Source organism: Anas platyrhynchos, chromosome Z (genome assembly GCF_047663525.1).
Source record: "Anas platyrhynchos isolate ZD024472 breed Pekin duck chromosome Z, IASCAAS_PekinDuck_T2T, whole genome shotgun sequence".
NCBI lineage: Eukaryota > Metazoa > Chordata > Aves > Anseriformes > Anatidae > Anas > Anas platyrhynchos.
The window spans coordinates 77,826,615-77,853,330 of NC_092621.1; the positions used below are offsets into that span (position 1 = coordinate 77,826,615).

The 26,716-nt window shown below is 40.1% G+C and overlaps 1 protein-coding gene across 4 annotated transcripts in view; it reads right to left on the bottom strand.

The window, feature by feature from the left end:
• Positions 1 to 18,636: 18,636 nt before the first annotated feature.
• The window catches only part of MSH3 (mutS homolog 3), a 112,988-nt gene continuing 104,908 nt past the window's right edge, over positions 18,637 to 26,716 (bottom strand). For all 4 annotated transcript variants that reach the window (XM_072030781.1, XM_072030780.1, XM_072030782.1 and 1 more), the window contains 4 exons: positions 25,206 to 25,392; positions 24,862 to 24,991; positions 22,063 to 22,237; positions 18,637 to 19,081 (listed from right to left, as the gene is read on the bottom strand). In XM_072030781.1, coding sequence (XP_071886882.1) covers positions 18,973 to 19,081; positions 22,063 to 22,237; positions 24,862 to 24,991; positions 25,206 to 25,392 — 601 coding nt within the window. In that variant the 3' untranslated portion in view covers positions 18,637 to 18,972. The remainder of the gene's footprint in view (positions 19,082 to 22,062; positions 22,238 to 24,861; positions 24,992 to 25,205; positions 25,393 to 26,716) is intronic.

Sequence of the window (26,716 nt, forward strand, 5' to 3'; positions counted from 1 at the left end):
TTTTTTTTTAAGTTCAGTAACAAATACAGGTATAGGGGGAGCAAAGAGAAATAAGATAAAAGAGGTCAGTGTGCACCATACATCTGTTGAGTCACACTTCCTCCTATTTACAGCCATCTTCCTCTGGTGTAAAGCTCAAACAAAGGGAGAAATATCCCCTGGGGAATCCACCAAGTATTCACAGGCTGAGGCCAGTGGATTTAATATCTCGTTGCCATTATTTCAGCTAATTTAGTAGTCCTAGTAACACTACCTAAACAATCAGAAGATGGAATTTTAAAAAGCAAAATGTGCTAAGCATTTTCCTGCTGATTTTTGGCCCTGGCTCTGTAGGTAGTAACAAAACGAATCCTACGTGATTAATCTACCTACTTGCTTGCAGGAGCTTCAGGCAACCACCACAGCTGGACTAATTTTGTCATGTTACAACTGCCTCTTCATCTATGGCTGTGAAAATATGTTTTATAACTGTGGTAAATGGTTGACTCACATTTGGATATGTCACATATATATATGCAGATAGTTTTATATAAAGACTGTGGTTTTATTGTTCTATGTCACTCTGTCTTTTTTCATCAAAACTCACTTCTTCCATAACACTTAAGAGATATTAATTGCCTAAGATTAGACTCATCAGATATGACTAAAATGGAGTTATTACATAAAAATGGATGTGAAATATAGATTAAATGTATATAATGTATATTAAAGGTACTGTTTAATTTCTCTTTGCACCATTTTTATGTTGCTTGCTTTCCTGAATTACTGCTCTAACTTGAACTGAGCTGTGAGCAGTACTGTCAGCCTTACTGGGATGTACTGTATAGATTATATAAATCTATTAACATATATGCATCAGAATAGCTGTTAAAATTAGAAGTACAAGCATAACTGAGAAACAGACGAGAAGGAGTTAGGTACAGAAGTTAGGTAAGAAAGAAGAAAACAAAATTAGGAACTACTGGCATGCTGGTTTCATTTGGGCTTCCTAGTAGTATTTACTGCTCTCATTCCCTCTGCTATTTTCTTCCCAGATACAGCAATATACTTCATAAATAAAATATTCAGGAAAGATAACAAAGTCTCAAAGTGCCTGTTTATTCTGCTACCTCTAAAACACCATTTTCAGAGCTAATTTTCTTCATTGATCAAGCAAAAAGACTGCTATGCACAAATTTCCAGTAGTGCTCATCTGGCTAGAAAAAATGAGCAGAAATATGAATGTATTTGCATTATAAACAAGAGTTTTTTTTTTCCCCAAAACATGTTTTTCATTGTAATCAATTATATCAAAAATTTTGGCTAAAAGCAGAATTTGTGGAAAGGATGCTCATATACTAAAAACTAAAAAATATGTTTTTAAAAAATGAAGTCAGTGGAGAAGTAGTATCATAATGCAGTAAAACATGTCACACATGAACAGAAGAGTTAAAACTGCTTCCTGCCTTCACGCAAATAAATCAATTGGTACAGGACACCAGAAACATGCCCACAAATGTCTACAAGCTTGATAAGGTCATTTTTCCTCTATATTGAGATGTTTGGGGTTTTATTGTTGTTGTTTGCTTTTTTTGGTAGAAGGGGTTCATAAAGGCTCCAAAAGCCTGGAAAACAAGATCCCCTTCCAAAACAGTATATTTATAGGGTTGCATAGGAAGGCTGGACCATAGTCATCCCTGTGGGGGAAGGCAGTGGTGCTGTGTCCTTACCCACATCATCGAGGTCACCAGCCTGGCACTCGCTGCCCTGGTACTCCCTGCAAGTGGCACCACAACAGCCCCCTTTACAAAAGCAGCACCCTTGGCGCTGTCCCCTCAGGTTCTGCATGCTGCAGGCTCGCACCAGTCCCACCACGGCATGCGCTGCTTGGCCAAAAATGTGCTGTGTGTGCAGCCACAGATAGTGCATGCCAATGATGCGATGCCATCTGTGACTGCTAGCCCTGATTCAAAGCTTTCAGCTTCCAGTACTCTCCTTGTCCTCCTCTCTTTGCTGTCTTTCAGGAAAACCATTAACAATAATAGACCATTTGGCTCTCCCCTCAACCTCTCTGCTTCAAAGTATTGAAAGGAGGTTGAAGCTGGTGCTGGAATGATGCAGGTAACTGTTATTTCAGAAGATGGGTTTATTATTGAGGTAATGTGATAAGAGACACAAAAGAGATGCATCATCAAACTCATGTCCTGCAAACATGAACATCCTCTGATATTTATTTATTTATTGTCCTTAAGCAGTTCCAGACTTTTTTTCCTACCGTGGCAGAAAAAGTAACTCTCCCACATAGAGAAAGGGTCTTCCAGGAAACCAGTCCTCCCAAACTACTGACAGCATATGACTTGATACAGTAACTGCAACTAGATAAGCTGGTACATGATGTAGGTCTACGTAATTCATTCACGTGTGTATAAAACCCCACAGACACACACTAACTGGGATACCATAAGCTCACAAAGCCTGGAAGGACTTGACAGACATACCCATCCCTTCCCTACAGACTCAAGGAAGCCAGCACCACCCCGCTGTGGTGTTTGCCTCTCCAGACCTCAGAAGGTCTGCAGGACTTTCTTTTTCTCAGATCCTGCGCACAGTCTATTCAAAGTCAGTATCTTACCTCACCTTTAGCAGTGTTCCCCTAATGTGTGAAGTGAATCTTCTTTCCCATGCTGTTGAGCACCAGTTTCTCCGTACCATTGAGGGACGTGAAGACCCACCGAGTCCTTCTTTGCCGATGCCTTTTACCTTCCAGCAGGTTGACACCACATCCTTCCTCAGTCATCCTTCGCCAGCCTAAGCCTCTTTGCAGTCCCTGCTTGGCCCCATTTCCAGACACCTCACTGCTCTCTCCTGGCCTGACTCGGGCAGGTCCATGTCCCTCTGGACATGGTGCCCACAAGGCAACCACGCTGAGCCCTCAGGAGCTCCAAGAAGAGCAGGGGTTGGTGGCACCTGCCGTGCAGGATGCACTCATGCTTACAGAGCTTCATCCAACGCCTGCCTGCTTCACAACAGCATGGCACTGTTGACTCATATTCGGTTTGTGATTGATGACTAGCTCCGGATTTTTTTTTTTTTTTTTCTGTAAACTGACACCAAAACCAAATTTGAGGATAAACTGTCGCTGTAATGCGAAAGAAAACTTCCAAATGGTTCGGTTTCAGGGACGTGCTACTCATGTCCCTGTGGCCACACAAATATTTGGCCATTGCAAGGGAGGGAAGAACACAGAGGAGAGCAGGACCAGGTCTCTCAGGGACACAGATATTCCTCTGGCAAAATGTTAGTGGCCTGAAACCCCAAGGGTTTGCAGGTCACTTAAGATGCAATGTTTTGTTTAACATAATTTCATTTAATACTTTTCTGTCTTCAAAAAGGATGTTTTTACCTTCATTTTAGCTCATTTCCTCTCTCTTACACCAAGTACATATTTTTACTGCTTGCTTTGTACAAACAATAGCAATAGCATGGCTGCACAGTGAGTTGGGCCAGTTTGCTCAGCTGCCTGGCAAATAAACCAGCAATAAAACTAGCAGCAGTCCTTGCCCTGTGGCCACTCAATTGCTAGCACCAACACACAGAAAGAGGTTGACCATTGCTGGGGTAGAAAGATGACAGCAACGCATCTTAGAGCATTTTAAGCCAATCTAAGTTGAAACTGCACCTTTTCTGAAGTGGGAGCTGTAGATTGCTAGAAGAGACACGATTGCATTTAATTAAATGAAAATCCATGTCTGCATAGATTGCCAGCAGAACCTTACTGGCAAATTTAAATTTGAAAACCATTGGAAGACTCAGCACTCTTTGGCTGAAAAATGCACAGGACTGAGAGATTTGTCCTGCGATTCCAAATGTGACTTTACTGTACCTGTTCCTTCTTATCCTTATCTTAATGGTATTTAAGTATGATTAGCTGCACTGCCTCAAGTTTCAAATGTGAACTTTTTTTTTTTTTTTTTTCAGAAATTTCATTGACTTGAGCTCACAAGACATACATTAGGCTTAATAACTTTTTTACCAGAAGAAAATTTTCAAGTTTTTATTACATCATTTCAGTGCTTACTTCTCCTCCAGGCCTGAGAGAAGCAAACAGCAAAATTATAGCTAAAGTAAGAACAGTTTTGTGTGACTTTCTTTTGTTGGTGACTTTAAAGATGACTTTGAACAGCATGTATAGTCTATACATACATGCTGTAAGTACTAACTATTGTTTAAGGGACCGTATTGACTTTTTTACTGATTGAAATGGTATGTCTGCATGGAACTACAGGACAATGTCCTGTGACAGACAATTACACAGAAGCTTTGCTAAATATCTGCAGAAGAACAGACAGTATTTGCTGGCTTGTTGCAGTTTTATTTTATTTTATTTTATTTTATTTTATTTTATTTTATTTTATTTTATTTTATTTTATTTTATTTTATTTTATTTTATTTTATTTATTTTATTTTATTTTATTTTATTTTATTTTATTTTATTTTATTTTATTATTTTATTTTATTATTTTTTCAGCTACTTTGTGTCTTAGGGAGAGAAAAAGAACAGAGGAAAGGGACCTGAAGAACCAGAAGGTGACAGCAGAATGGCTTGTATGGTCTTTCTCCGGCATGTCTCTGGTGGTGCAGGGGGTAGGCAAGCAGGGCAGGTGGGTGAACGCCTGCTCCCCATAACCCACCAGGGGATCAGGAGCAGTGGTCGCTGCCTCCTCCCAGCAGGACACAGGTGATGCCAGCTGGTACCTGCTGGCAAGCCAGGGAGAGGCAGCAGCATCTGCACACCCCAGCAGCTTTGCTTCCTAAAATCACCCACAGGTTTTGAGTAAGTGGCCTGTGGCTGGGTGGCTCCTGCAGTCTCCCCCACTGAACAACACTTTTGCATTGTTGTATGTTCGTGACTAATTGCATTTCATCCAGTCTGTGCAATACTCTTTCCTCTGCTTTCTGTTATTCTTACTGCGTGCCAGCTGCGTGGCGGGGATGGAAAACCTAATTTCTGATATGTTTTATTCCTTAAGGAATAAACATATAAGGAAAGACTTGTGCCACAGTGCTAAGTATTTGCTTTCCTAGAGATAAATGCAGAGGGAAGGGCTGTACAGAATGGAGCTACCACCAGCCAGGGGTCCCTCCACACCGGGAAACCAGAGGGTGATGCCACCAGGGTGCACGATGGTGCTGGCTTCGTGCTCATAGGCACAAACACAGGAGTCAGATGGTGTTCTGCACTCTGCAGTTAGCACAGCTACCATAACTCCCTCTGCTGAGGACTCCAAAAAAAAGACATGAGTTCTTTGTGCTTTTGAAGTGGGTCTCATATGGGTCCTGTCAGGGTTTTGGTGGGCACAATCCCCCCCGTGGGAGCTCTGTTGCTACCAGATAGCGTAGAGATGACTTTGTGTAACCCAAGCTGTAACTGCTTCCATGCATGTGCCTTCCCGAATTATGGTGGGAGCATCTCTAAAAACAATGACCAGTTCCCTGGGGCATGATCGAGGGCAGAAGTAAGCGGGGATGTTTCTGTGCTTGGCTTGCTGAGGGCAGTTTCACACCCTCTGAGACCCCAGGGAAAGGGGCCAGAACAGGACCTCCCGTTACCTTCAGAGCCCAGGGAACGAATTGTCCCCAGGCCATGGCTGCAACTTCAATTTGCGAAAATCTAAGGGAGGAAGTGTTTGTACAACTTATCTGAGCCTATTTCCCAACAATAACTATTGTTCAGTCCGGCAACTTGACATAATATAATTTATTTTGTGAAAAATAAATTTAATTTGCAGCCCGTAACTGTAGTGAGATATCCTGTGGTTTTATTAGCAGGAGTAGATGGTTTTCTTCATTGTTTCTGAAAGAAATCAACATGATTCTATTTGCAGAATGCATTAAAAACTCATCTTGAAACCCTTGAGATGGCATTGTATCATTTGATTTCAGTTCTTAACAACTTTGGCTGAGTTAGATGATGCTGCATCTTCCATATGCTGGAAAAAAGTTAACATCCCTCTGCCCTCTGTGAACACCCCCCCTACGATCCATTAACATCATGAAGTCTTTATGTGTCCTGCTTACACTTTGCTAACTGCTTTGAAACTGGGAGAAACACAGACAGTAATTTTTTCTCATTTGTGACCTTTATAATGAATATCTTCATTGTGTCTTTTGTGGAAATAATACATCTGTGGATTTTCTGAGCAAGTTAAACAAGCTGATTTGTTAATTGGGGGAATGTGGTTTTCGTGTCAGACAATCTGAGAACTAAAGCTGTGCTGAAGGAAAAATCCGGAAAAAATAAAAACCAGAAATGTCAGAATATATTTTTGCATCAGAAGTTACTCTGTGTTGTGAATGTTTATTTTCATCATTTAGTCACTTCAGAAATTTTCCTCCATGAACACTGAGGACTATTTAAACGAAAAATACTCTCACCTATCTTTGTTTATACATGGCTTTTCGTATGTAACTCGTTCTTTATTCATTGTGTCTTTTCCTTGTCACTGACTTTAGTTGTATTTTTTAAACTACATACATATCAGTGAAGACAGAAGCTATTCCTCTAAATGTATGGCCATAGAGAGAGGCACAGTGGAAAGAAATGTTCCAAGGTTGTTGTTTTTTTTTTATTTTATTTTATTTTTTTTTTTTTTTTTTTTTTTTTTTTTTTTTTTTTTTTATTATTAGACAGTGTTTTGTTATTAAGCACTGGTTTCGTATTAACACTGGGAAGGATGGAACTGTTCTGACTGTGTCATCCTGGACAAATCCTTCTGACCTTGCTCCTTAGTGGCTGTCCTCAGCCTTGACAAACTCAAGCAAATGAAACCTGAGTCTCCTCTTGTTAATGCTGTTCTTTCCTGGGAAGCTTTGTCACATAGGACTTCCTGAAACAGCTTGTCCAAGAACAGTGTTTCGCAGTGTGGGCTCCAGCTTGCTCAGCCCTCAGTTATTTCCTCTTAGTGATAGGAGCCATCTATTTCCTGATTCACACAGCACTGGCCACAGTTCATGATCGGGAGCTGGGGGGAAGCTAGGTGTTATTATTAGTTATTGCCTGGAAAAGCTGCTGCTCTGTGTCCTGACGGCTCCACAAATCCAGAGAAGCGACTTCATTCCCAGGATGCAAAAATGACATATTCTTTTAAAGCATGACAGTAGGGACAGGCTTTCTTTCATTCATATATATAACAGCATGAATAACAGCAAGGCTCTCAAGAGTACTGAGAACAAAAGAGACCATACCTCTAATTATACAAACTAGAAAGCTAACAAAATGCCACTTCATCTTATCTATGGACCTTTTTTCCTCATGTAAAGCAACGAGATGACTAGTTTATCATTAACTTCTCTCCAGCAGTGCAGAGCTGCTGCACAGAAGACGTGCGTATCAGCAGGACCCTCTGAGCAGTATTTGAATTCCTTGCTTCACCACCACTGCCTGGTTCAGGGCTGCTCCGATCCACCTCCCAGAGCAGCCAGGACTTTGTTTTGGGTCCTTCCCTGGCCTTGAGCACCAGCTCTCCAGATGTGACAGGAGCAAAGAGGTTGTTACACCTTTTAGGAGCTCTTGGATGCGGAGGATTAAATCTTGGCTTTCATTGCAACTCAGTGAACTAGAACATGGCTTAGCAGGAAAGGAAACATGTTGTGCTTAGCTGGGCAACACAGATGGTGATACCAGAGAAGATGCTTCAGCAGGAGCAGGGACATCTACCAGTCCCACCTCACCTTCTCAGCAGGACCAAACCAAGCCCTGTGTTACAGCAGAGTAATTGGGCTTTCCTCCTGAGTTTCCTTCCGTGTTCATGCATTTCTACTGGCACAAAAATTACCCAACAGAAAAACAACTTGCTGCATAATATTGAGTCTCATAAAAAAGCACTGCAGCATAGGGAGAATCCTGACCCAGCAGCAAAAGCAGCCTCAAGTAAGAATTTGGGACATACTCGTGTCAGTCATGGCTAGCCACATCCCCCCAGACATCTCACTCTTTTTATGTCCCTCAGTATTTGCCTGGAGGAAGTCAAAAGGAGACAGAAGACACAGAACTTAAGAGCAGGAATATGATGTGAAGTGTATTCTAACATGTCATGGGAAGTGCATCACGCCTTGCTCACATTTTGCATCTGGTTTATGCTTTTGGCGAACTGTGTTGGTCTCTTGACTGCTAGACCATGCACTGCACTGTTGCATTTTCTGGTAGAGGAAAAACGTTCTGCTGGAATAAATAACTTAAGTGTGGGAAACAGCATACACCAGAGGAGTGTGTTTAGAGGTTTTTTTCCTCCCATTTCCTGGCCTTTATGCAAGGGGCCCAGACCTCAAAAGGCTGGAAAAATGAGCCCACAGAAACCTCATGCAGTTCAGTAAGAGGTGCAATTTCCTGCACCTGGGGAGAAAAAATGCCAGGCACTAGCTGGAGAGGACCTGGGAGTCCTGGTGGAGAGGCTGCCGAGTCTTCTCCTTGGAGACCTCCAAAACCCCCCTGGATGTGGGCCTAGGGGACCTGCTCTGGGTGGCCCTGCTTGTGCTGAGGAATGGACCAGATGAGCTCCGGATGTCCCTTTCAGCTACAACCATTCTTTGATTCTTTGGCCTAAAGCCATGCTTTAGCATTTAGATATAGTCCCGATTTTCACAAGAACCAAACATTTCTTGTATTCCCATGCTGGATTAGGCCTGTGCTTTCTGTGTTTCTGTAGATGGTGGAGATGAAAGCAAGATGAACGAGCAGTGAAAAGCAACCCTGAGAGGAGAATCTAGCTTTCTGATGGCAAATGCTAGCTCTGGGCTCAAGAGTAGATAATAATCTTGCTTCCATTAATGTTTAAAATACTCTGTGCACCTAGGCGAGAGTTACCCTGACAAGTTTGCACAAACATAAAATTGCTGCCAGTGCTATCCAAACAGTATCTGCTCTTAAAGGAGATGACTGACGGATTGTTACCAACTATTTGTGTGTGAGGTGAAGGCTTCTGCCAACAGTTAACTGCCACAATACATAAACAATCCTCAGCTGAGAGTCAGATACATTAGTTTTATATTTTCTCTGAAGGTCATATTAAAGTGCCCTCTCAAAAGCTTTCACTTCGTACATAGCAACAGACTGCTTATCATTCAGAATAAATAAATAAATAAAAAATCCTTGAAATTTTTTTTTTTTTTTATAGTACATTACAGATTCCCAGTGAATGGGAGGGAAAAAGCAGCCTTGGTAACAGTCAGAATAGACAAGCAACCTCTCAGTGGGAAATATTGTCAGCCTAGTTCAAGAAGCAGTAGAGATCTTGGGCCTCTAAAGCCAACGAGTGGATATTGTCCATGACACAGCTGAACGCAGGCAGCAATTCACAAAAATGTTATACACCTACGTGCCACATACCGAAGATACTTAGAGGCAGGGACAAATTTAATGCCACGGAAAGTTCGCACACACAGAGGTCTGTTTAAAGCCAGAGGACACTTCAGCCCAGCCTCTTCTGAGCATTCTTCCTGGAATGTACTTGAGAAATGCAGATGACTAAATCCTTGCCACCCCGTTGTGCCACTGCATGTTGTGACATGTCACAATGCTAACACACAACTTGCAAACACAGAGAAAGGATTTTACTGCATAAATAACTCCGCTGATGCAGTATAATCGAGTTCAATGCTTTTTCACACCGATGTCTACTTCTTGAGATGTGCATGAACCATGGCAATAGCGTTATTAGAAAGAGTTAGTTTTAAAAACATTTTTGTGAGCACTCTTTTGCACATGAAGAATTGCAATAGGCAAGGCACTGATATTTCGGTACCACAGTCTGAGGTGGGCTAGAGCTGAGCAGAGATTAATCAAAGGAGACCTGACAGGGGAGCAGAGCAGCAAGGGACCTACGCAAGCAGTGACCTGCTGCTCAGTGAAACAAGCTGCAGACACAACCAGGGGAAAAGCTCGGGCCCTCTGGCGTCAGGCAAGGAATTGGATGTTGTATCTTTGGGCTTGATTCACTCACACAAAGGCCCAACCCCATCACTGCCAACCTCTCCGAGACACCCCAGGGCAACACCCACACCGGATGAGCTTGTCATCCTTAGAGGCTTTGTCGTCTTCCAGCCTCTGAGGAAGTCTCAGCTGTCCCAGGGCATTTCAAGTGGCTGTCTGTGCTCAGGTAGCTGACTCATGCCCTTTACATCTGCAACGCTGTGGCACGACATTTTTCATGAAAAAATGTTGGACTGGACTCACACATGCTATAGTTTTTTAAGTGCTAGGAAAACCAATGTGAATTTTTAAATGGTTGCATATAGAGGGAATATAACCGAATCGGAACAATAGGTTTTCAAAATAATTGTTTTTAAAAGGCAAGTACATGGGTTTCAGAAGGTGTATGTATGTACATGTAAATATATTTATGTGTGAAAAATACTCTGAAGTGTCACACAAGCTTTTGTCATCTGACAGCACAGTGGTGCCTCTAGGAAGGATTTCTAGCATGTTGTTCCATCAGCAGTGGAAAGAGCAGAGCCTGCCTGCCTCCAGGCTCCTGACCTCGCACCCAATTCCCTTCCCATGTCTGCCTGGTGGCGGCATGTCTGTGTGCCAGCCTTTTGTCTGTGCAAGAGCAGCACCTCCTGCATGTGCTGGTGGGGCCGATGACTGCGGCCTTGCAAGAGGAGAAGGCCTCAACTCTGGGGTAAAAGTAGGTTTACATACTTCTGTAGTGGTGGGAGACCACCACAAACTTACCATGGCTTGTCTTATGGTGCATGAATGTGTGCCCAAACATTGACCGGTGCTGAAATAGACTATAGGGAAGGTAACTAACAAAGGTTACAATGCGCATATTCTGTTTTGATGGATTCTTGGTGGCACTTGTTGAAAACGTATCCTCCTTAAATGCAAAGGGTCTAATTCCATCCTCAGATCCCGTTATTTCAGGAGAATCACTTCTGGTGACCAAACTCTAAACACCAAGGCATTATGAACTCTGAGTATCATTTTCTGCTTAAATGTAGCTTGGAAGGAAGTGGAAGTCAGTTATGGTGCTTTCTTGTGGAAGTCAAAAGGCCTGTACAAAATGTACAGCCCTCAGTTTCTGAAAGAAAAATGGAATCAGGCAGCAAAAAATGTGCTTTTCCATCCAGCTTATCAATGTCAATAGCTTCCTCTGCAATGCCTTGTAAACCTTTATGGCAAGGTACAGTGCACACGCTGTTCAGCTCGTAAGCTGTGACAAGACCACTTTGATGCTGGTGCAGGACCAGTATTTGTTCTTGCAAGTAATTCCCCTCTTCTCCTTGTTTGGAGCATTATAAAGTACCCTGAATCTTCTGCCTCATGTTGCCAGCAAATAAAAGGTTATACTGCCTTGGGTCTTTTAACAAGCATTCATTTTCTCACTTGCAAACCCAGTCTGAATGTAACACATGAATCTTTTATTAGGATACATAGCCATAACCACTTCGGAAAAGGTATCTTCTACATGCAATGAATTACAGGTTAAACCACTGTAAATCCACTGAGGGAAAGATGGGGAGATTAGCTACTTCACAAAATTGTGTTATATATCTCTACCACAGACATCTCCTTCTCTTCTCCAACACTGCAGCTGTGTCCAAGCTTAGTGAGGTGCCTACCTGTGTAATGCAGAACAGAAAACACTGTAGGAGCAGCATTTTGTTCACTAACGCACAGTATTGGTGAGTTCAGTCGACATGGGAATTTCTTTCTCCTTTTTCACTGTAACGCTGAGCTTCCTATTGTCTAGCCAATTCCCTCTGTAATGCTGGCAGCTACATAAGTATGTTAACAGACAGCTTCACTGTCAGGTCTGTTACAGGAGGCTACTGAGGTTTTAAACAGAGTTAAGATAAAAACAAAACAAAAACAAACAACAACAAAACTGATTTCATAAGTGATTGACAATGCACCTGTCTATGAGGCATAAAAAATAATCAGACAGGGAATGAAAGGAAAATTTTTAGATACTTAATAGTGATTGTGGAGATCCACAAAGCAGGATAAGGGAAACTGATGCACGGTATATGGCCAACTGCTATCAACATGCCACAGAACTTGGTGGATCTTGAATGGAGACACCAAATGAGGCCAAGACTTGAAAATCTGGATGGCACTTGCAGTGACCTTGCACTGAAGATGAGTTTGTTGCTAGCGATGTTGTATGTAGAAATATTATTTCCATTATTCCAACACCAGGCAATAAGCAAATATTAAAAGATAATAGCATAAATGTGGAGGAAAATGCCACAATGCCTCCCCCTCTCCCTGCCATTCTCTTACCTACATTTCAGACATAAAGAAGGAAGACAGTACTAAATAGGTACATTAAAAAACAAACAACAACAACAAAAAATAAAAAGACAACACTAGCTGTGATTTTGTGAAACAGGGGAAACCATCAAAACATTTCTAACCTAGAATCTGCGTCAACTCTCATTGAAATCCTTGGGATTTTACGGGTCCCTGAAGATTAAGCTTTTAGAATCTGCAATGAAACTCACAACAGCAGCAAACCCACACTAGCAAGAAGAAAAAACATGGGAACAGAGGACACAGTCTCTGTGCCATTGCTCCAGCTGTATGCATACCATGGACATGCTGCACACCTCACATGGGAAACGGGTGGGCATTTCTTCTGTACTGCTGGGGAAACAGAGAAGGACAGCTCAAGCTTCTGGGCCTCCTGACACGTTGGACACAACACCTTGTCAGGATGAATGTACCTCTGGCCACGGGCTTGACCTTGCTAATTGGACTTAATTGCTTCTCAAGAAAAAAAAAAAAAAAAGAAAGAAAAAAGAAAAAAAAAAAGTATCAAAAGCTTCGAAGGCTTTGGTTTGCAGATTTAATTAAATTATTAGAAATTAGATTTTCTTTTCCTATGTGGAAGCTATTCAGAATAGGAAGTTGCTTAGCAAATTAGATCATGTAATATAGCTGTTTATTGTGCAAAGATAGTGCCTGCTTAGAGTACAATATTTCACTTTATACAGAAATGCTTGCATAGTGAGCCATGATGAAATAGGATTAACACGAAGTGTGTATAAAACATAACCGATGAGAACAAAAACATCACGGGTGCCAGCCAGCTGGGAGGGAGGGTGGTCCCACTGAGCACCATGCTGCTTGCTGCGGGACAGCCTGCTAAAAAAGCTGGGGAAATTCTTGGGCTGCACAGAAAAAACAGCTCAGTATGCCTCCATGTTGTGTACTTAGCATTATTAAAATGTATTTACTTAAGAGGTCAGTGTTGAAAGAAAAATATGGAGAGCAGGTCTTCCCACTCCCTGGTGGCAAGGCGATTTTTGGATGACTTTTTGGATGAGCTGACCTACCCCAGGACAAAAATGCTGTGTCAAGGCCTTCTCCAGGATCCCCCCCCTCTCCCCTCTTCGACCACTCTGGGTTCAGCATTTGTTTTTCTCGTGGTTGGGAGCATTTCAGGCACACGGGGGGCTGACGAGCAGCCTGAGCTAGCACATCTGAGCAGATCTGAGGAGCGACCTTCAGCTGGCACACATCGTGAAAAGGGAAAAGCCGGGGGAACACCAGGGGACAGAAGGGACAAGGCCTTGCGGGAGGTTCATGGAGATGGGCCTCCATGGAGATGTGGAGGCCACCCCGGGCCCAGCGCCCTGAGTAGCCCTCTGGCGAGAGTAGGCCCCGCATGGCCGGCCCTGCGATGCTTGCCTCTGGTGATCAGCGTCACGGCGCTGCTATATTCCTCCCCCCACTCCCAGTCGGGGTGAGGAGAACTATAAAGACGTGCCCATACAGCGCGCCCGATGTTCTGAAATGCTCTGACACGATGTTCGATTTCTAATGGTTTGTGCGGAGAGGAATGTGCAAAGAGAAATATTTCAATACGTAGGCAGAAGGAGAAGCTCGGCACTTGCCTGAAACTTTTATTTTGTGTTACATAAGAGTGAGATAATTATATCTAGTAATCTTCCCAGTATTCAGGACACTCTGAGTTTTAAGTCACCCTAGATATTTGGATTATTATGAGTAAAAAGCAGCTGATTTCTACTTCAGCAGATTTCTACTTCATTATTGCAGATTGTGCATTTAAAATTTGCTGTATATTGTGTTCTCCGATTCCTTTGTTCTCAGGAATCACCCTTTTTCTTACAGCACATCGTAAGGTCATAAAAACTGACAACTTAAAATTAAAAAATAAAAAATAAAACAAATAATAATAAAAAGGTTAAAATGCCAATAAGAAAGCAGAAATATTTTTAAATTATTATTGCAGCTACCAACATTTCAAATAAAAGTCACCTTATAATACCTGAAAAAAATACTTTTACTTTCAAACAAACAATTGGAAGGAGAGCAAAATGTAATTTCTGATTCCCTCAAAGGAACACGAGTATTTAAAAACATGTCTCTTAATGGAGATTATTTTGCATGTATGCATTTAAAAGACTTGTTAACTTGTCAGATTCGTATTTCAGAGCTAAAACTAGTGCTCTGCTGACCCTGTGCGGGGCAGAGGAGGGGACCTGAACTCCTCCTTCCAAAGTGTTGAGTAACACCGGACACGTCGGTGACCCCACAACATGGAGACAATTAGGGCCATCAAGCTTACCTCCTGCCCTCCCTTGCTGTGCAGTGAGCATGCGAGGTGACAATCGAGGTGACAATCCACATCCATGTGCTGGCCATATGCACTAACTGATGAAGGGATGCTTTTTGGAAGAAAAAAATAATAATAATAAAAGAATAATAAAGTGCCTCCTGGCTTAGATTTGGTTCATCCTTTACCAGCTGTAGCACCAATGACTTCAATCCCACAGCCGGGCACCTTCTCCCTGTGACCACTTTTTACAATCTGCCCTTGATCCCCTTCCGAAGGAGAGGCACCGCATGCAGACTGTGTGCTGGACATCCAGGGCAGCAGCTTGAGGGCTCACAGCAGAAATCTCCCAGCCTTGCGTGCCATACCTGCTTGCTAGCAAGACTGTAGCCAAAATATCAATCACGCTGGTGCTCGCTCGCTCCTTAACAAATCCTGACACCATGTAGGAGGAAACCATTCTGTTTCCTAATGCCATAATTCTTAGAAGAGCTAATTATTCTTAGATTTCTATATCTGGCTTTATCTTGTTCACCACTTATTTCCCTTGAAGTGTATCTTAGGCATTGCCATCCCTTTCTCTGCAGCTCACTTAGGATTTAAGCCAATTTAGTCTCAGGCAGACACACTATTTACAGTTAACAGCACGGGCCTGGAAGGACTTGCATCTTGCAAAACAAGATGACCATCTCAGAGACTGATTTTTAAACATTTTTTTTTTAAGTGTAAGAGATGAAGAGAACATCCATTGCCTTCTTCTAGTCTCTATAGCTAGGCAAGAAGAAAAATCTATAATGTAGTTAAAGAAGTCAAGTTTGTGTTTATCTAGCTGACAGGGAAAAAAAAATGATCTATTGTTTCAAGCAAGGGGAGGATTTCCACGTGCTTAGTTGTATGCAATGCACCATTATCATTATCAGCATCATTAAGATAGGCAGCCTTCCATAATTTTGGCAACAGTGTTTTCAGTACAGGACTCTGCCATGCTGGGCAAATCCAAGGCTTCCCCCACAAGGAGCTACAGAACAGGAATAGCCAGCAGTGATGGACTTCACTGTCATTTCAGTGATCTTCAAATTCATTTATACATGTTGTAAACTTACGTACATAGCTAAATTCACGCAGTTTCTATAAATACTTGTGGATAACTTTACAATACCAAGAAAAAAGGGGGTGGTGGTGGGGAAGAAACCAAACAAAAAAAATACCTCTTGCGAATTACTTCAGTGAAAGATGTATGCCAGCATGAAAGATAATTGCTACTGGTAATGCATTTTACCTTGCATATTCTATTATAACATTCTTATGTAACCGAATATAAAAAGGCAGTGACAGTGTACCCAACCCTCTCTCCCTCTCTTCCATCACAATGGTCTACCAGTTTTTGTTGCTAACCTGTGGCACTGTGATTTCTAAAGGCACTATATTTGAGACAAGATGCACAAAGGCATTATTAATACTTTTAAAAGGAGGAAAGAGAAAACAATGAGGAAGCTTAAAATTAAGTGAAAAACAATCTTTTAAAAATGGATAAAAGCTGCGAAGTACAAAAGTCTTTCAAGGGGACTTTATGTATAGCACAAAGGTATGCTTTTTCACATCAATATTAAACAGTGTCAGTGACATCCTGGGAGAGACAGTAGGAGCCAGTTTTCTATTAAAATAAGAAAAATGCTGGTTTTAAAAAATATATTAGCATTTAGACAAAGGTTTAGACGTTACTTTCTTGAAGGCAACTCAATACGGGGAGTTATTCCTGCTGTAACCAGGGACCATCTAAGTTCAGGTCACTCTTCTTCAGCTTTACAGCAGATGGACAGCAGTGTGCAGCATCAACCCTGCTGACTCAGCACTCAGCCAACCTTTGATTGCTCTGATTTTAAAATTAAAGCACATCTCCAGGATTATGCCACTACCAAAACTGCACTTCAAGTTACCTTTAAAATACATGTTAATGTACTGCTATTTAATTAAAAAAGAAAAAAAAAAAAAAGAGGGAAAAAGAAAAAGAAAATGCAAGACCAGATTCTCTTCTTTTAGTCTCTCAGGAAGACTCCTGCTATAACACCCACAGAAACTCTGCTTACCACAGCAAAAGGAATGGAAAGATCTCTTACAAAATTATTGCTTTTCTCTGTTTTTCCAGCAGGTTTCTGTTTCTTTTTATCCCTATACTGTATGCTACCAAAGGCCCAGGCATCCCTGTCTGGCTGCTTGTCTAGACTATGTCTAGTCTCAGGCTTTGCAAACATACCCAAGCGAGCTCTGAATTCATCCCACCCCAGCTCGATCGCCCCCGCACAGCCCAGTGCTCATCCTCTTAATGAGCTTGGCTGCTCCACATCAGCAGGACAAGGTCTAGACAAACCTGCACTGTTCTGTGTGGTGCACTACAGATGCATCCTAAAGCCACCTGCCAACACGTCGAACAGGATGCGTCTCCTTACAGTGCATTCTCAAATGGTCATTCAAACATTTACCTATCTGCTAGGAATACTAATTATCAGCACCGAATAAAACAGCAAGCTTCAGCAATTAGTTTGCCTACCCAGAAGAAACTTTACTGGGACAAGATAACCTCTTTTGTTGAAATGGGCAAGGCTACAATCAAAATTTATTTCTGAAATGGTCACAGACATTAGGAAAAAAGCCTGCTCTAACTGCTTTGTATTGTGTAGTATGAGCAGGGCAGCAGTACCTTGTCTGTTCACCCATTCTTAATTGTATTTCTTTATTTTTCTGAGAATGCATCCAGGTGTTTTTTCGTGTCACAGCACAGTCTGAATGCTCCCTTGAGGACAGAGAGAGTCTTACTAAAAGCACATTTAGCACATATGGGAATTCAATAATGTTTCATTATTCTCTTTGAAGGCTATGGTCAGAGGTCTTTAGATCCAGTGCACAGTGTCTGTGTGCATCAGTAATGAAGAATTATATTCATTGTGCTTCACAGTGTGTGGCATTTGTAAACACACATGTATAAGTACACCTTGAAAGACCAGTTTTCTTCTTCAGCTCTTCCCATTTAGACAAATATACTGCAGATCTGGAAGGAGATGGTTGTATTGATTGCGGCTATTGAGCAGCAGACAAACTGTTTAAATGACCCTCTGTAATTGGAAGGAGAACTTGGAAAAATGTCTTTGGTGAATGTTAGCAATTGTTTATGACTGGTTAAAAAAATTACATCTTATTCTGAGCAAAGTTCTTTATATCAGAAAGGCTAATTCAATCACCTGCAATAATTCCATATTCATCTCCATCATTTTTGCCACAAAATAGCCTCAGTATATTTACTAAAATAATCAGAAGGTTCACCTGTCTCAAAGATGACAAGCCCCATTTTATCATTTTCCTTATAGCAAAACCAAGGTATTTCATTTTACTGAACTTCCTTCAATTTAATAAAATACTTTTTAAAATATAACAAGCCGTTTGCTAAGGTTTAACTATGTGACTGTCACTGTTCATTTTCATAGCAAGATATTTCACTTGGCTACATTTATAAAGAAATCACATTCCTCTATGAAATTTGCTTGGAGCTTGAAAATTGTAAATTAAAAAAAATAATAATATTTCTGTTTTTTCTCCACTTGACAGAACGCTGGGGATTACAGTTGCATAGTTTGAATCACCCATGTCAGCTCATTGCCGTAATCCACCACTATTTAGGGTAAATTTTTCTCCAGACTATGTCAGAGCAGGCCAAGATTGGGAGGAAAGGAAGCAAACATAATGAGAATGAAGAAGAGGGAAGTGGAAATGCAGTCAATGCATATTTTGTGCTGCTGCTTTGGAAACTACTGGTTGCACCGTTGTTAATCTCATCTGTGGAAGTGAGTGTCTCCTACCCAGCTCTGTAACATGCTCTCTCTTAAATTCATTCTTTGTATCAGTTGTAGGGGTTGTTTTACATAAACAGTGAATTTTAAATGCATTAATACTAGAACAAAAAGAATTTGCCTTATGGCATTCATTCTTACGAACTGCACAACAGCATAGTATAGTCACAATTCAGTTACATTTTCCCAATGAAGAGAATTATTTATATAGAAATTGAAGTACAATAAAGTTAAAAGACATTATTTTATTTATAAAAGATGCATTCTAATAATTTACCAACATAATTTTTTGTGTTTTCTAAACATATTATAAACTTAATTCAATACCAGCAGACATTTTGCAGTTAAGAAAAGGGGTGGGAAACATTTCAGGGAATACAGAGAGAGAAAATTACAAGCAGGAAGTGGATGTGGGGCACTGTAAAACAATGTGGCATCATGTATCTCTGAAAAAGTTAACTTAATGAATTATCCCCTGATAGAATTATCCCCTGATAGAATCTATTACTCTCTGGACTTGTGTTTTATATCCAGAATATTTTCCATAGTTAAGCACGATTCGAAGATTAAAAAATGTCCATTCTTTCATCTTCAGGTTCACACGTACTTTTCCATTTCTGTATTTCCTGAGAATCATTTATTTTCCATACTTCAGCAAAAGACTTCAGCGTTTTTCTGGGAGGGGGGAAAAGAAATTAGTCAAAATATGGACACACTTTTAAGTTAAGTTAAGCTTCAAAAAACCTACAATCATCTACAAACTTTTATTCACAGTCAAAAATAGCAGTTTGCATAGCTCAAGACATTAACTGATCTATAAGCAATCAATGAACATTTCTTGTATATATTCCATCTGTAGTACAGTCAACAATGTAATTTTACAATTAACTTACAGTACCAGAAGCATCAACAGGATGAAATAAAATACTAAGCAAAAGTAAACCATTAAAGAAAATAAACAGTATTGTAGCTTGCAGAGATACAGATGTTCAGTTCCTAGAAATTTGCACTTAGGAAATCAAGAAGAAAAAATGCATTTTCAAATCACTGAGTACACTCATCCTTCCTATTTTCTTTCTAATATTTTTCTGTTTAAGAAGGACTCGTAAGAGTTGTGACAAGTAAACAAGACATTTAAAATGGGTTAACGCACATTCCTGATGACAAAGATGTCAAGACTGGATGGAATTACACGGTGGATTTTCTTAAATAATATGAAAGTGATTTAAAAACATAAGACAAGGCAGCTGGCCTGTGGGTATTGTGACAGCACAAGTATACTGCTATGAACAGGCCTGAGTTTGATTCTCATAGTAATTTTTATGTCCTACCGCTGATACGCCAGAGCAAAGCTCATATTCATTTTAAACTTTGTTTATGTCTCTTGGGGAGGAGGTATAGAAGAACTTAGATATTTAGATCACATTATGGCAATAAAAGAAACTAAAGAGGAACAGGCAAAAAAGAAAATATAATTATCTATACAAAAGAACTGCAAAAATTAAGAATTATGTAATACAGTGATTTATGCACTGTTAAGTCATCAGACACATTTGATAATCTGTTGTTTTTCACTGACTTGAGCTCTGGGTCCACAGAGGTGCGTGAGGTCCCCTACAAAGTTCACACAAGAATTTACGATGGGGGAGCGATGTGTAACGGGGTCAAACCCCACAAGTCAGCAGCTGCTGCGGGGGTGGCACAGCACTGCCGCACGTCCCAAGGGGAGGCAGAAGTGGCACACTCAAGGTGGGCTGTGCTGTGCCTCACGGCTGCCACAAGCCCTACCCAGGTGCCCGCTGCTGACAGAAGCCACGGCCTCCTCCTCTCCTCACTCTGTACCTTTTTCAGGTACAGACACCTTCCTCTCATGAACTCACAGGGCACGAACTGAAGCAAGAACGCCTTTCTGTCTGGACCATATCCCCGTCCTGTTTTGTGGCGGTGCCACAAAAACATGTCATTTTGTGGCACGAGGTTGGGATGGGCGATGAGCATCCACCCTGTGACAGGCCACAGGGGACACTCGGATGGCTCCAGTGGCAGCAGGCCGCGGTGATGCCTGGGCCCCAGGGGACTCCAGCCTCAGTGGCGAGCCAGGGTGAGGGACTCATCGCAGATGTAGATGAGGGATATATTCTTTTTCATTTTAAGAATACCAGCAAATTGAATACCAAAAGCTAAAATACAGATGGTAGCTTACTTGTTCAAAAGCTGGAAAATGTCACACAATTAGGTCCCATCATTTTGATCACCCGGTGAGCCCTAGCTCTTCCCCTATATGTGCACTGTAAATTAGTCTTCTAATTACATCATCACATACTATTTTTACTGCTCATACGTTTTGTACGCAATTAACTCTCTTTTCGGGAATGGAGAAATGTTTGAACTCTATTTGTGTCCTATGATTTTGACAGAATGGAGATAAAACTGATATATTATTTTCCATCTTAATTATATCACACAATAAATCTGGCCTTTCAGCTCATATTCTTACCTTTCTGAACAACATTTTTGTTCTAGATCTAGTTAAGACATTGTTAGTAATTTGTAATTTTGCTTTTGAAAATTATGGACTACTATTTCAAATGAACATCTACCACATTATTTTTCCCTTCAAACCATCATGTATCTTCAATATGGTTATTTTATTTTGCTTTCTTAAAAGAGGATAAAAAACACTGTTAGGTACGACATTCTGATAAGCATCAAAAGAACTGATTGCATCTGCAAATAAGTAATCCTTAACTTTTTTTTTTTTTTTTTTTTTTTTTTTTTTAAAAGATTCTCCTACCAGGATTAGTTATTACCACCAGGCAACAAAGATGTTGATTTAATTTATTTCTGACGGGTCTCTTGAATTTTGCCGATATGACTGGCATTGAAAAATAGTAACAACTGAAAATTTGGTGGAATGCATATGAATAGTAGCACATTGTTACACCTTAACTGTATACATAACATTACTGGATTTGTAACGGTGATGCAATTTGATGCACATAAATTTTCATACCTAGTCTAGCATGCAAGATACATACACCCCTAAATGAAAATTGGTTATCAGGAAAATAAGAAAATCATAAGACTGTCATTAAAATTTTCTGTGTTTATATAAAAAAAAAATATTGTTAAGTTAAACCAGAAGCAAAAATAGCAGCATTTCCTTCTACATTATACAACACAAATAGATTGTCAAGTTCTGAAATGAATACACTTTCTAAATCAAATATATTTATATTTTCTCTGTCATTGTTAGAAGAAAAATAAGTATTAGAAGATAGTTATATTTCAAATACAACTTTCAGAATTTCCTCCTGAAAAAAAGTGAAAATAAGTATTTTAAAGAATGTACTTGATAGTATGATGTGTATTCCTAGCATTAGTTCAATGTGCATTTAGTTTTTTCCAATCACCACTAAGAGGGTAGCAATTAACCTCTGACATAATAGCTAACCACAAAATCTAAAGCTTTGATTGAAATGGATAGCACAATTTCTTAATAATTTTTCAAACTTTCATCTCACTTTCTCTTTTCTGAAGGGCAGAAGTATATCTAAAGTAGCTCTTACTGCTCTTTTTAATGCACATTCAGTGCAAAACACTCCTCCACTCACATCTGGAAGTTTCATTAGAAAAAAAGTCACAATTTTTCTGACCTTTTCATATTCACTAATCTCTCCAACTCCTTTGATTTGTGAGCTGCCTTCTTCAAGATTTCTTCAGGAATATCTGCCAGCTTGGCAACATTTAGCCCATAACTCCTTGCAGTGACTCCTTTAGTTATTTGATAAAGAAAAGTGATAAATTCAGGATTCTCTTCCTCTTCAGATCCTAAAAAATAGAACAAAAATAAAAAATCACTCTGTTATATTGATAAAATGTAGTAATCCAAACCCAGAAAGAGCAGAGACTCTGGTTTCATTGTCATTCATACCTCCAGTGAGATTAATTCCATTGAAGAAATGCGAGATAAAAATGTTTCCTTGAGTTCACGTTTTCCTTGCACATAGTCTGAAAAAAGTGTTTCAGTGTAGTTTTATCTGATGTCTTATTACACAGAAGTGTGTACATGTGTGTGTGCATAAAAGGTAAGAGTCTTTATATGTCAAATCGATTAATTATGCTATAACTGGAACATTGCATTTCTTGTCTACCAGACAGAATAAAGGATGTGTCAGTAATCCCACAGTCAAGAACTCTGTAATACAGCACAACAACAAAATATTGCTGCCTGCCAGTAGGCTAGGAGCTACAGAAAAATGCATAGAGCAACCCAAATAGTTAGGATGGCGGATTCTTTCTGTCATGACAATAAGATAGAAAAGTAAAAGCAATGATAAGAAATCTAATGACTCTTTTCCTCTTCCTCTTTAGACATTCTTTTTACATCCCTGCACAATTCAGGCCTTGTGTTAACAGCACAAAAACTATGGTGCTATTCACCGCCATTCAATTCTTTCATCTTGGAAACACAGGTTTTTGGAGACAATGGAGATTTCCATAAATACTGATGTCTCAAGCTGATTTGATCTGAGTGATCCAAGCCAAAGATTGCAAAAAATATGCCACAAACATTTAAATAAAACAATTCAAACACTAAGACAAGAGACATGGGAGCTAAAGATTCAGCTGAAGAAAGAAATGTGGATGTGCTGTTGCTCCCAGGCTGTGACAGTAAACCTATTGTACTTTCGTGAGCAAAATGATGAAGACTGCATGCAGCCTGAAGGTTCAGGCCAACTAACATTGAAAGCAAGAAGGCTAAAGCAGCAAACTAAAACATAAAGTATAGGGTTTCAAGGACACAACACATAAGGAACAGTAAGTACATTCTCATCTCAACTGCTTGAGAGTATCAGAGATGAGCAGTTCAATTAATCAGCTAGATGCGAAAGGACATACTGATGCTCCTAAAAATGATGCAGTTAATGGGGAACATTGGTATTGCTATAGAGTGCTTACCTAAAGACAACTTTGAATTAAACAACCTGTGCTCAACATTAATGTTTATTTCAGGCATCCCTGCTTCTAAAATTAACTAGAGTACAAAAGCCAAAGTATCCCTCTTGTCTGTATCAGACAAGCCTCCATCCGATGTTGAAGAGTGTCTGTGAGAGTACAGGTTTTGGGAAGGCACTTCTATTTTTAAAACTAACTTTCTGAAAAATATTTTTATTTATACACAGTATTTAGTGACAAATACTGGAGACCCCCTGTCTGATCAGTTTACGATGTAAGCACATAGTACAATACTAAGAATGAATTATAGGGAAAGATTAATGGCAAATACCATGCCAATTAAGAAAAATAATAATTCTAATAGTGATCTGGGGAGCATGCCGTTACTTTGCAAAGGGGAAAAACCAAAATAAGAACAGAATTGTCAAGTGCCTGAATAAAGCTGATCTATCAGAAAAAAAGCTAAAGCAGTTTGTATAGAGGGAAATTTCACGCCACCATTTTATGTTTGGAAGGCATGTGAGTAAAGAGTGACAGTGGATAAATCCTATGTGGATTTTCAAAGTGCTTTCAAGAAGAGCGCTGCATCAAATGCTCTTCTGAAAACCAAGCAGCCATAAGCTTCAAGGAAGGCCTTTGCAATTGTAAATAACTGGTGAGCAGACAGAAAACAGATGAGAAGAGCCAGTTTGTACCATGAAGGGTGGTCATCACTGCAGTTAGACAGAACTGCTCAACTTATCCAAAGAAAAGGGCTAAGCACTAAGGTGACAAACCTCTGAAAATTCTAACTAATTCAGAGCAACAGTGAAAAGAAAACACACTCTAATTCTTCTGCCTGGTTAAGAACAGAAGTGAAAGGCATTATGATAAAAAATCTGCAAAATTAGGCATGGCACAGAAAGGATAAACATATCATCACTCTGACTCAAATGAAGAACAGGGACCATCAAATGAAGCTACATGTTGTTTCAAAACAGCCTCAGAACAAACAAAAGGAGGTAGTAGTTCCTCACACCAGTAAATGCACTTTAATGCAGTGTTAAATTTTGGAGCTCCTTGACACAGCAGAATGAAGATTTTAAAAGTATATGTGAATAAACTGGGGGTATGGACAACCTCAGTGAAAAGAAAATCGATCAAAGATTAAAAAACAAACAAACAGAAACCACATCTAATTCTTGAAGTCCCCTACGCAGTAAGTGTTTGCAGACAGTAGGATCTTTTTGAGAAAGAGTTGCCATATGTTTGATCCCTAATCCCTCCTGCCTAGTCCTTTTGTTATTTAGCTACTGTGACAAGCTGGGTGAATCTTTGATCTGAGCTGGCTCAGTCATCCTTGTATTAATTTTGAAAGAGAAATGGTTGCTCAGTTTACAAATCATCAAAATTCTGTGTATAGGCTGACACTTTAGTGCATTTAGATGTATGTAATCATTATTACAACTTCTGCCTCTACCCAAAATGCCAGAATCTCAGATGGCTTTATACTGTACCTTTTTGTTCACCACTCTCTTCTTCATTCACCAAGAAAGCCATGTGGTAATTACCAACTTTTTCTGGATACATCTTTTCTAGCTCACAAACTGAGGGATAGTGAGTGACAAACAGTGTCAGCGACTCCACCTGCAACAATGAGATAGATGCATACGGTTTTAATTTTTTTTTTCCCTGAACACACCAACAAAGCACTGGTATCCTTTACAAATAAACCTTTGCTCTGAGTTTAGACGTGTCACATTTCTGCAAGAATGGAACATATACCATGCCAAAGTAAACCTAAAATAAAAGAAGTAAAGTAAAAAAGTATTCACAAGCATGTGTCAGACTGATCACTTACATCTGTAATAAAATGTTCCAGTGTAGCATAAGCAATAGCAATTCCATCATGTGTGCTAGTTCCTCTTCCCAGTTCATCCAAAATTACTAGCGATCTTGAAGTTGCTTTTCTTATTATCTCAGCAGTATCTGTCAGTTCTTCCATAAAGGTACTTCGGCCTTTGTAAATGTTATCTGCTGCACCCATTCTGCATTGGGATACAAAGCAGATCAATTTATTAAGTTCAAATATGAATCATATACAAAGAAAAAAAGATCATGATCATGAAACCAGTTTGTTTTAAATCTCCTATTGCTGCTCCAAACAGAGCACAAAAGCCAGGCAAAATGACCGTCTTTCACAATAAGCTACTGTGTAGGAAAAAAACAAACAAACAAACAATGGCAACAGCCCATGGTGCAGATGTGAGGATACTCTAAAGGACTGAAAGGTCCAGAGGGAGCAATTCGTGTACCATTAAGCTTGCATTAAGCGTGCATGGCTTGCACGCATTTCCCAAGGCAACACTAACCCTGAAGGCATCCCGGGCGGTTAGGCTGTAAGGACAGCAGGGAACTTTTCTGCCCATCCCTAATCTAGTCCCAAGGTAAATCTGCAGACAGTAAATGCAGCATCCAATGCCAGCTACAGGAATTAGGGGGGGGAAAGACGGGGCAGAGGTGCATGCAATTAGCATGCGTATCTTCCATCTTGAGAAATCGTACAAGGCAGCTTGCCCTCCCCTTTAAAAAGGATGCTGAGATTTCAGACCAGCCAGCGCACTGGAAGGACTACAGTAAAGGTAGCAGTGAAAAGGAATATAATTTTTATTTATTTTTTTTTTCAGTTTGTCCATCTAATGTGTATATTTTTAAATGCTAGTAACACCTGAAGGTATAAAATACCAGCACCAGAGATACAGGGGAAAGTCATGTGACCAGGTATTTGTCCATACACATGGATACAGCAGGCAGTAAGAAAATAACAATAATTTCTTCCAATTACAAAGGTGCACAGTCTTACTAGTACACTAATAATAATTCTAAGAGGAGATTTTTCTCCTCATCCTTTTCCTTAACCATCCTTCAGCTTACCTGTCTCTGCAGGTGAGGATTCTCCTCCACCCACCATGCACACACACACCTTCCTTCCTGATTCCTACAGGTCTTTTTACACTGTTTCAGATGCATGCAACCTTCAGCCCTTCTATTCAATATGTGAAATCACAATTTTCATCCCAAAAAACTGTTAGCAATTCACCCTATTTTTCTTTTCTTGTGCAGGTTTCCGCACCTACTCAGTAACTAGGCTTTCCACCTGGAAGAAATTACATTTCCATCCTCCATATATGCTTTTCAATTACGTTAATCACATTACAATGTCACTTTGGAGATAGGTTATCATTAGCAAGCCACTGAGTAGGGCTGTAAAAATGGATTTGTTCACTCTCATCATCCAATAATATAGTTACATACAAGCCACACTGATTTAAGGAAAACTGACTCATGGGCTTAGCATATTACATTTTCAAA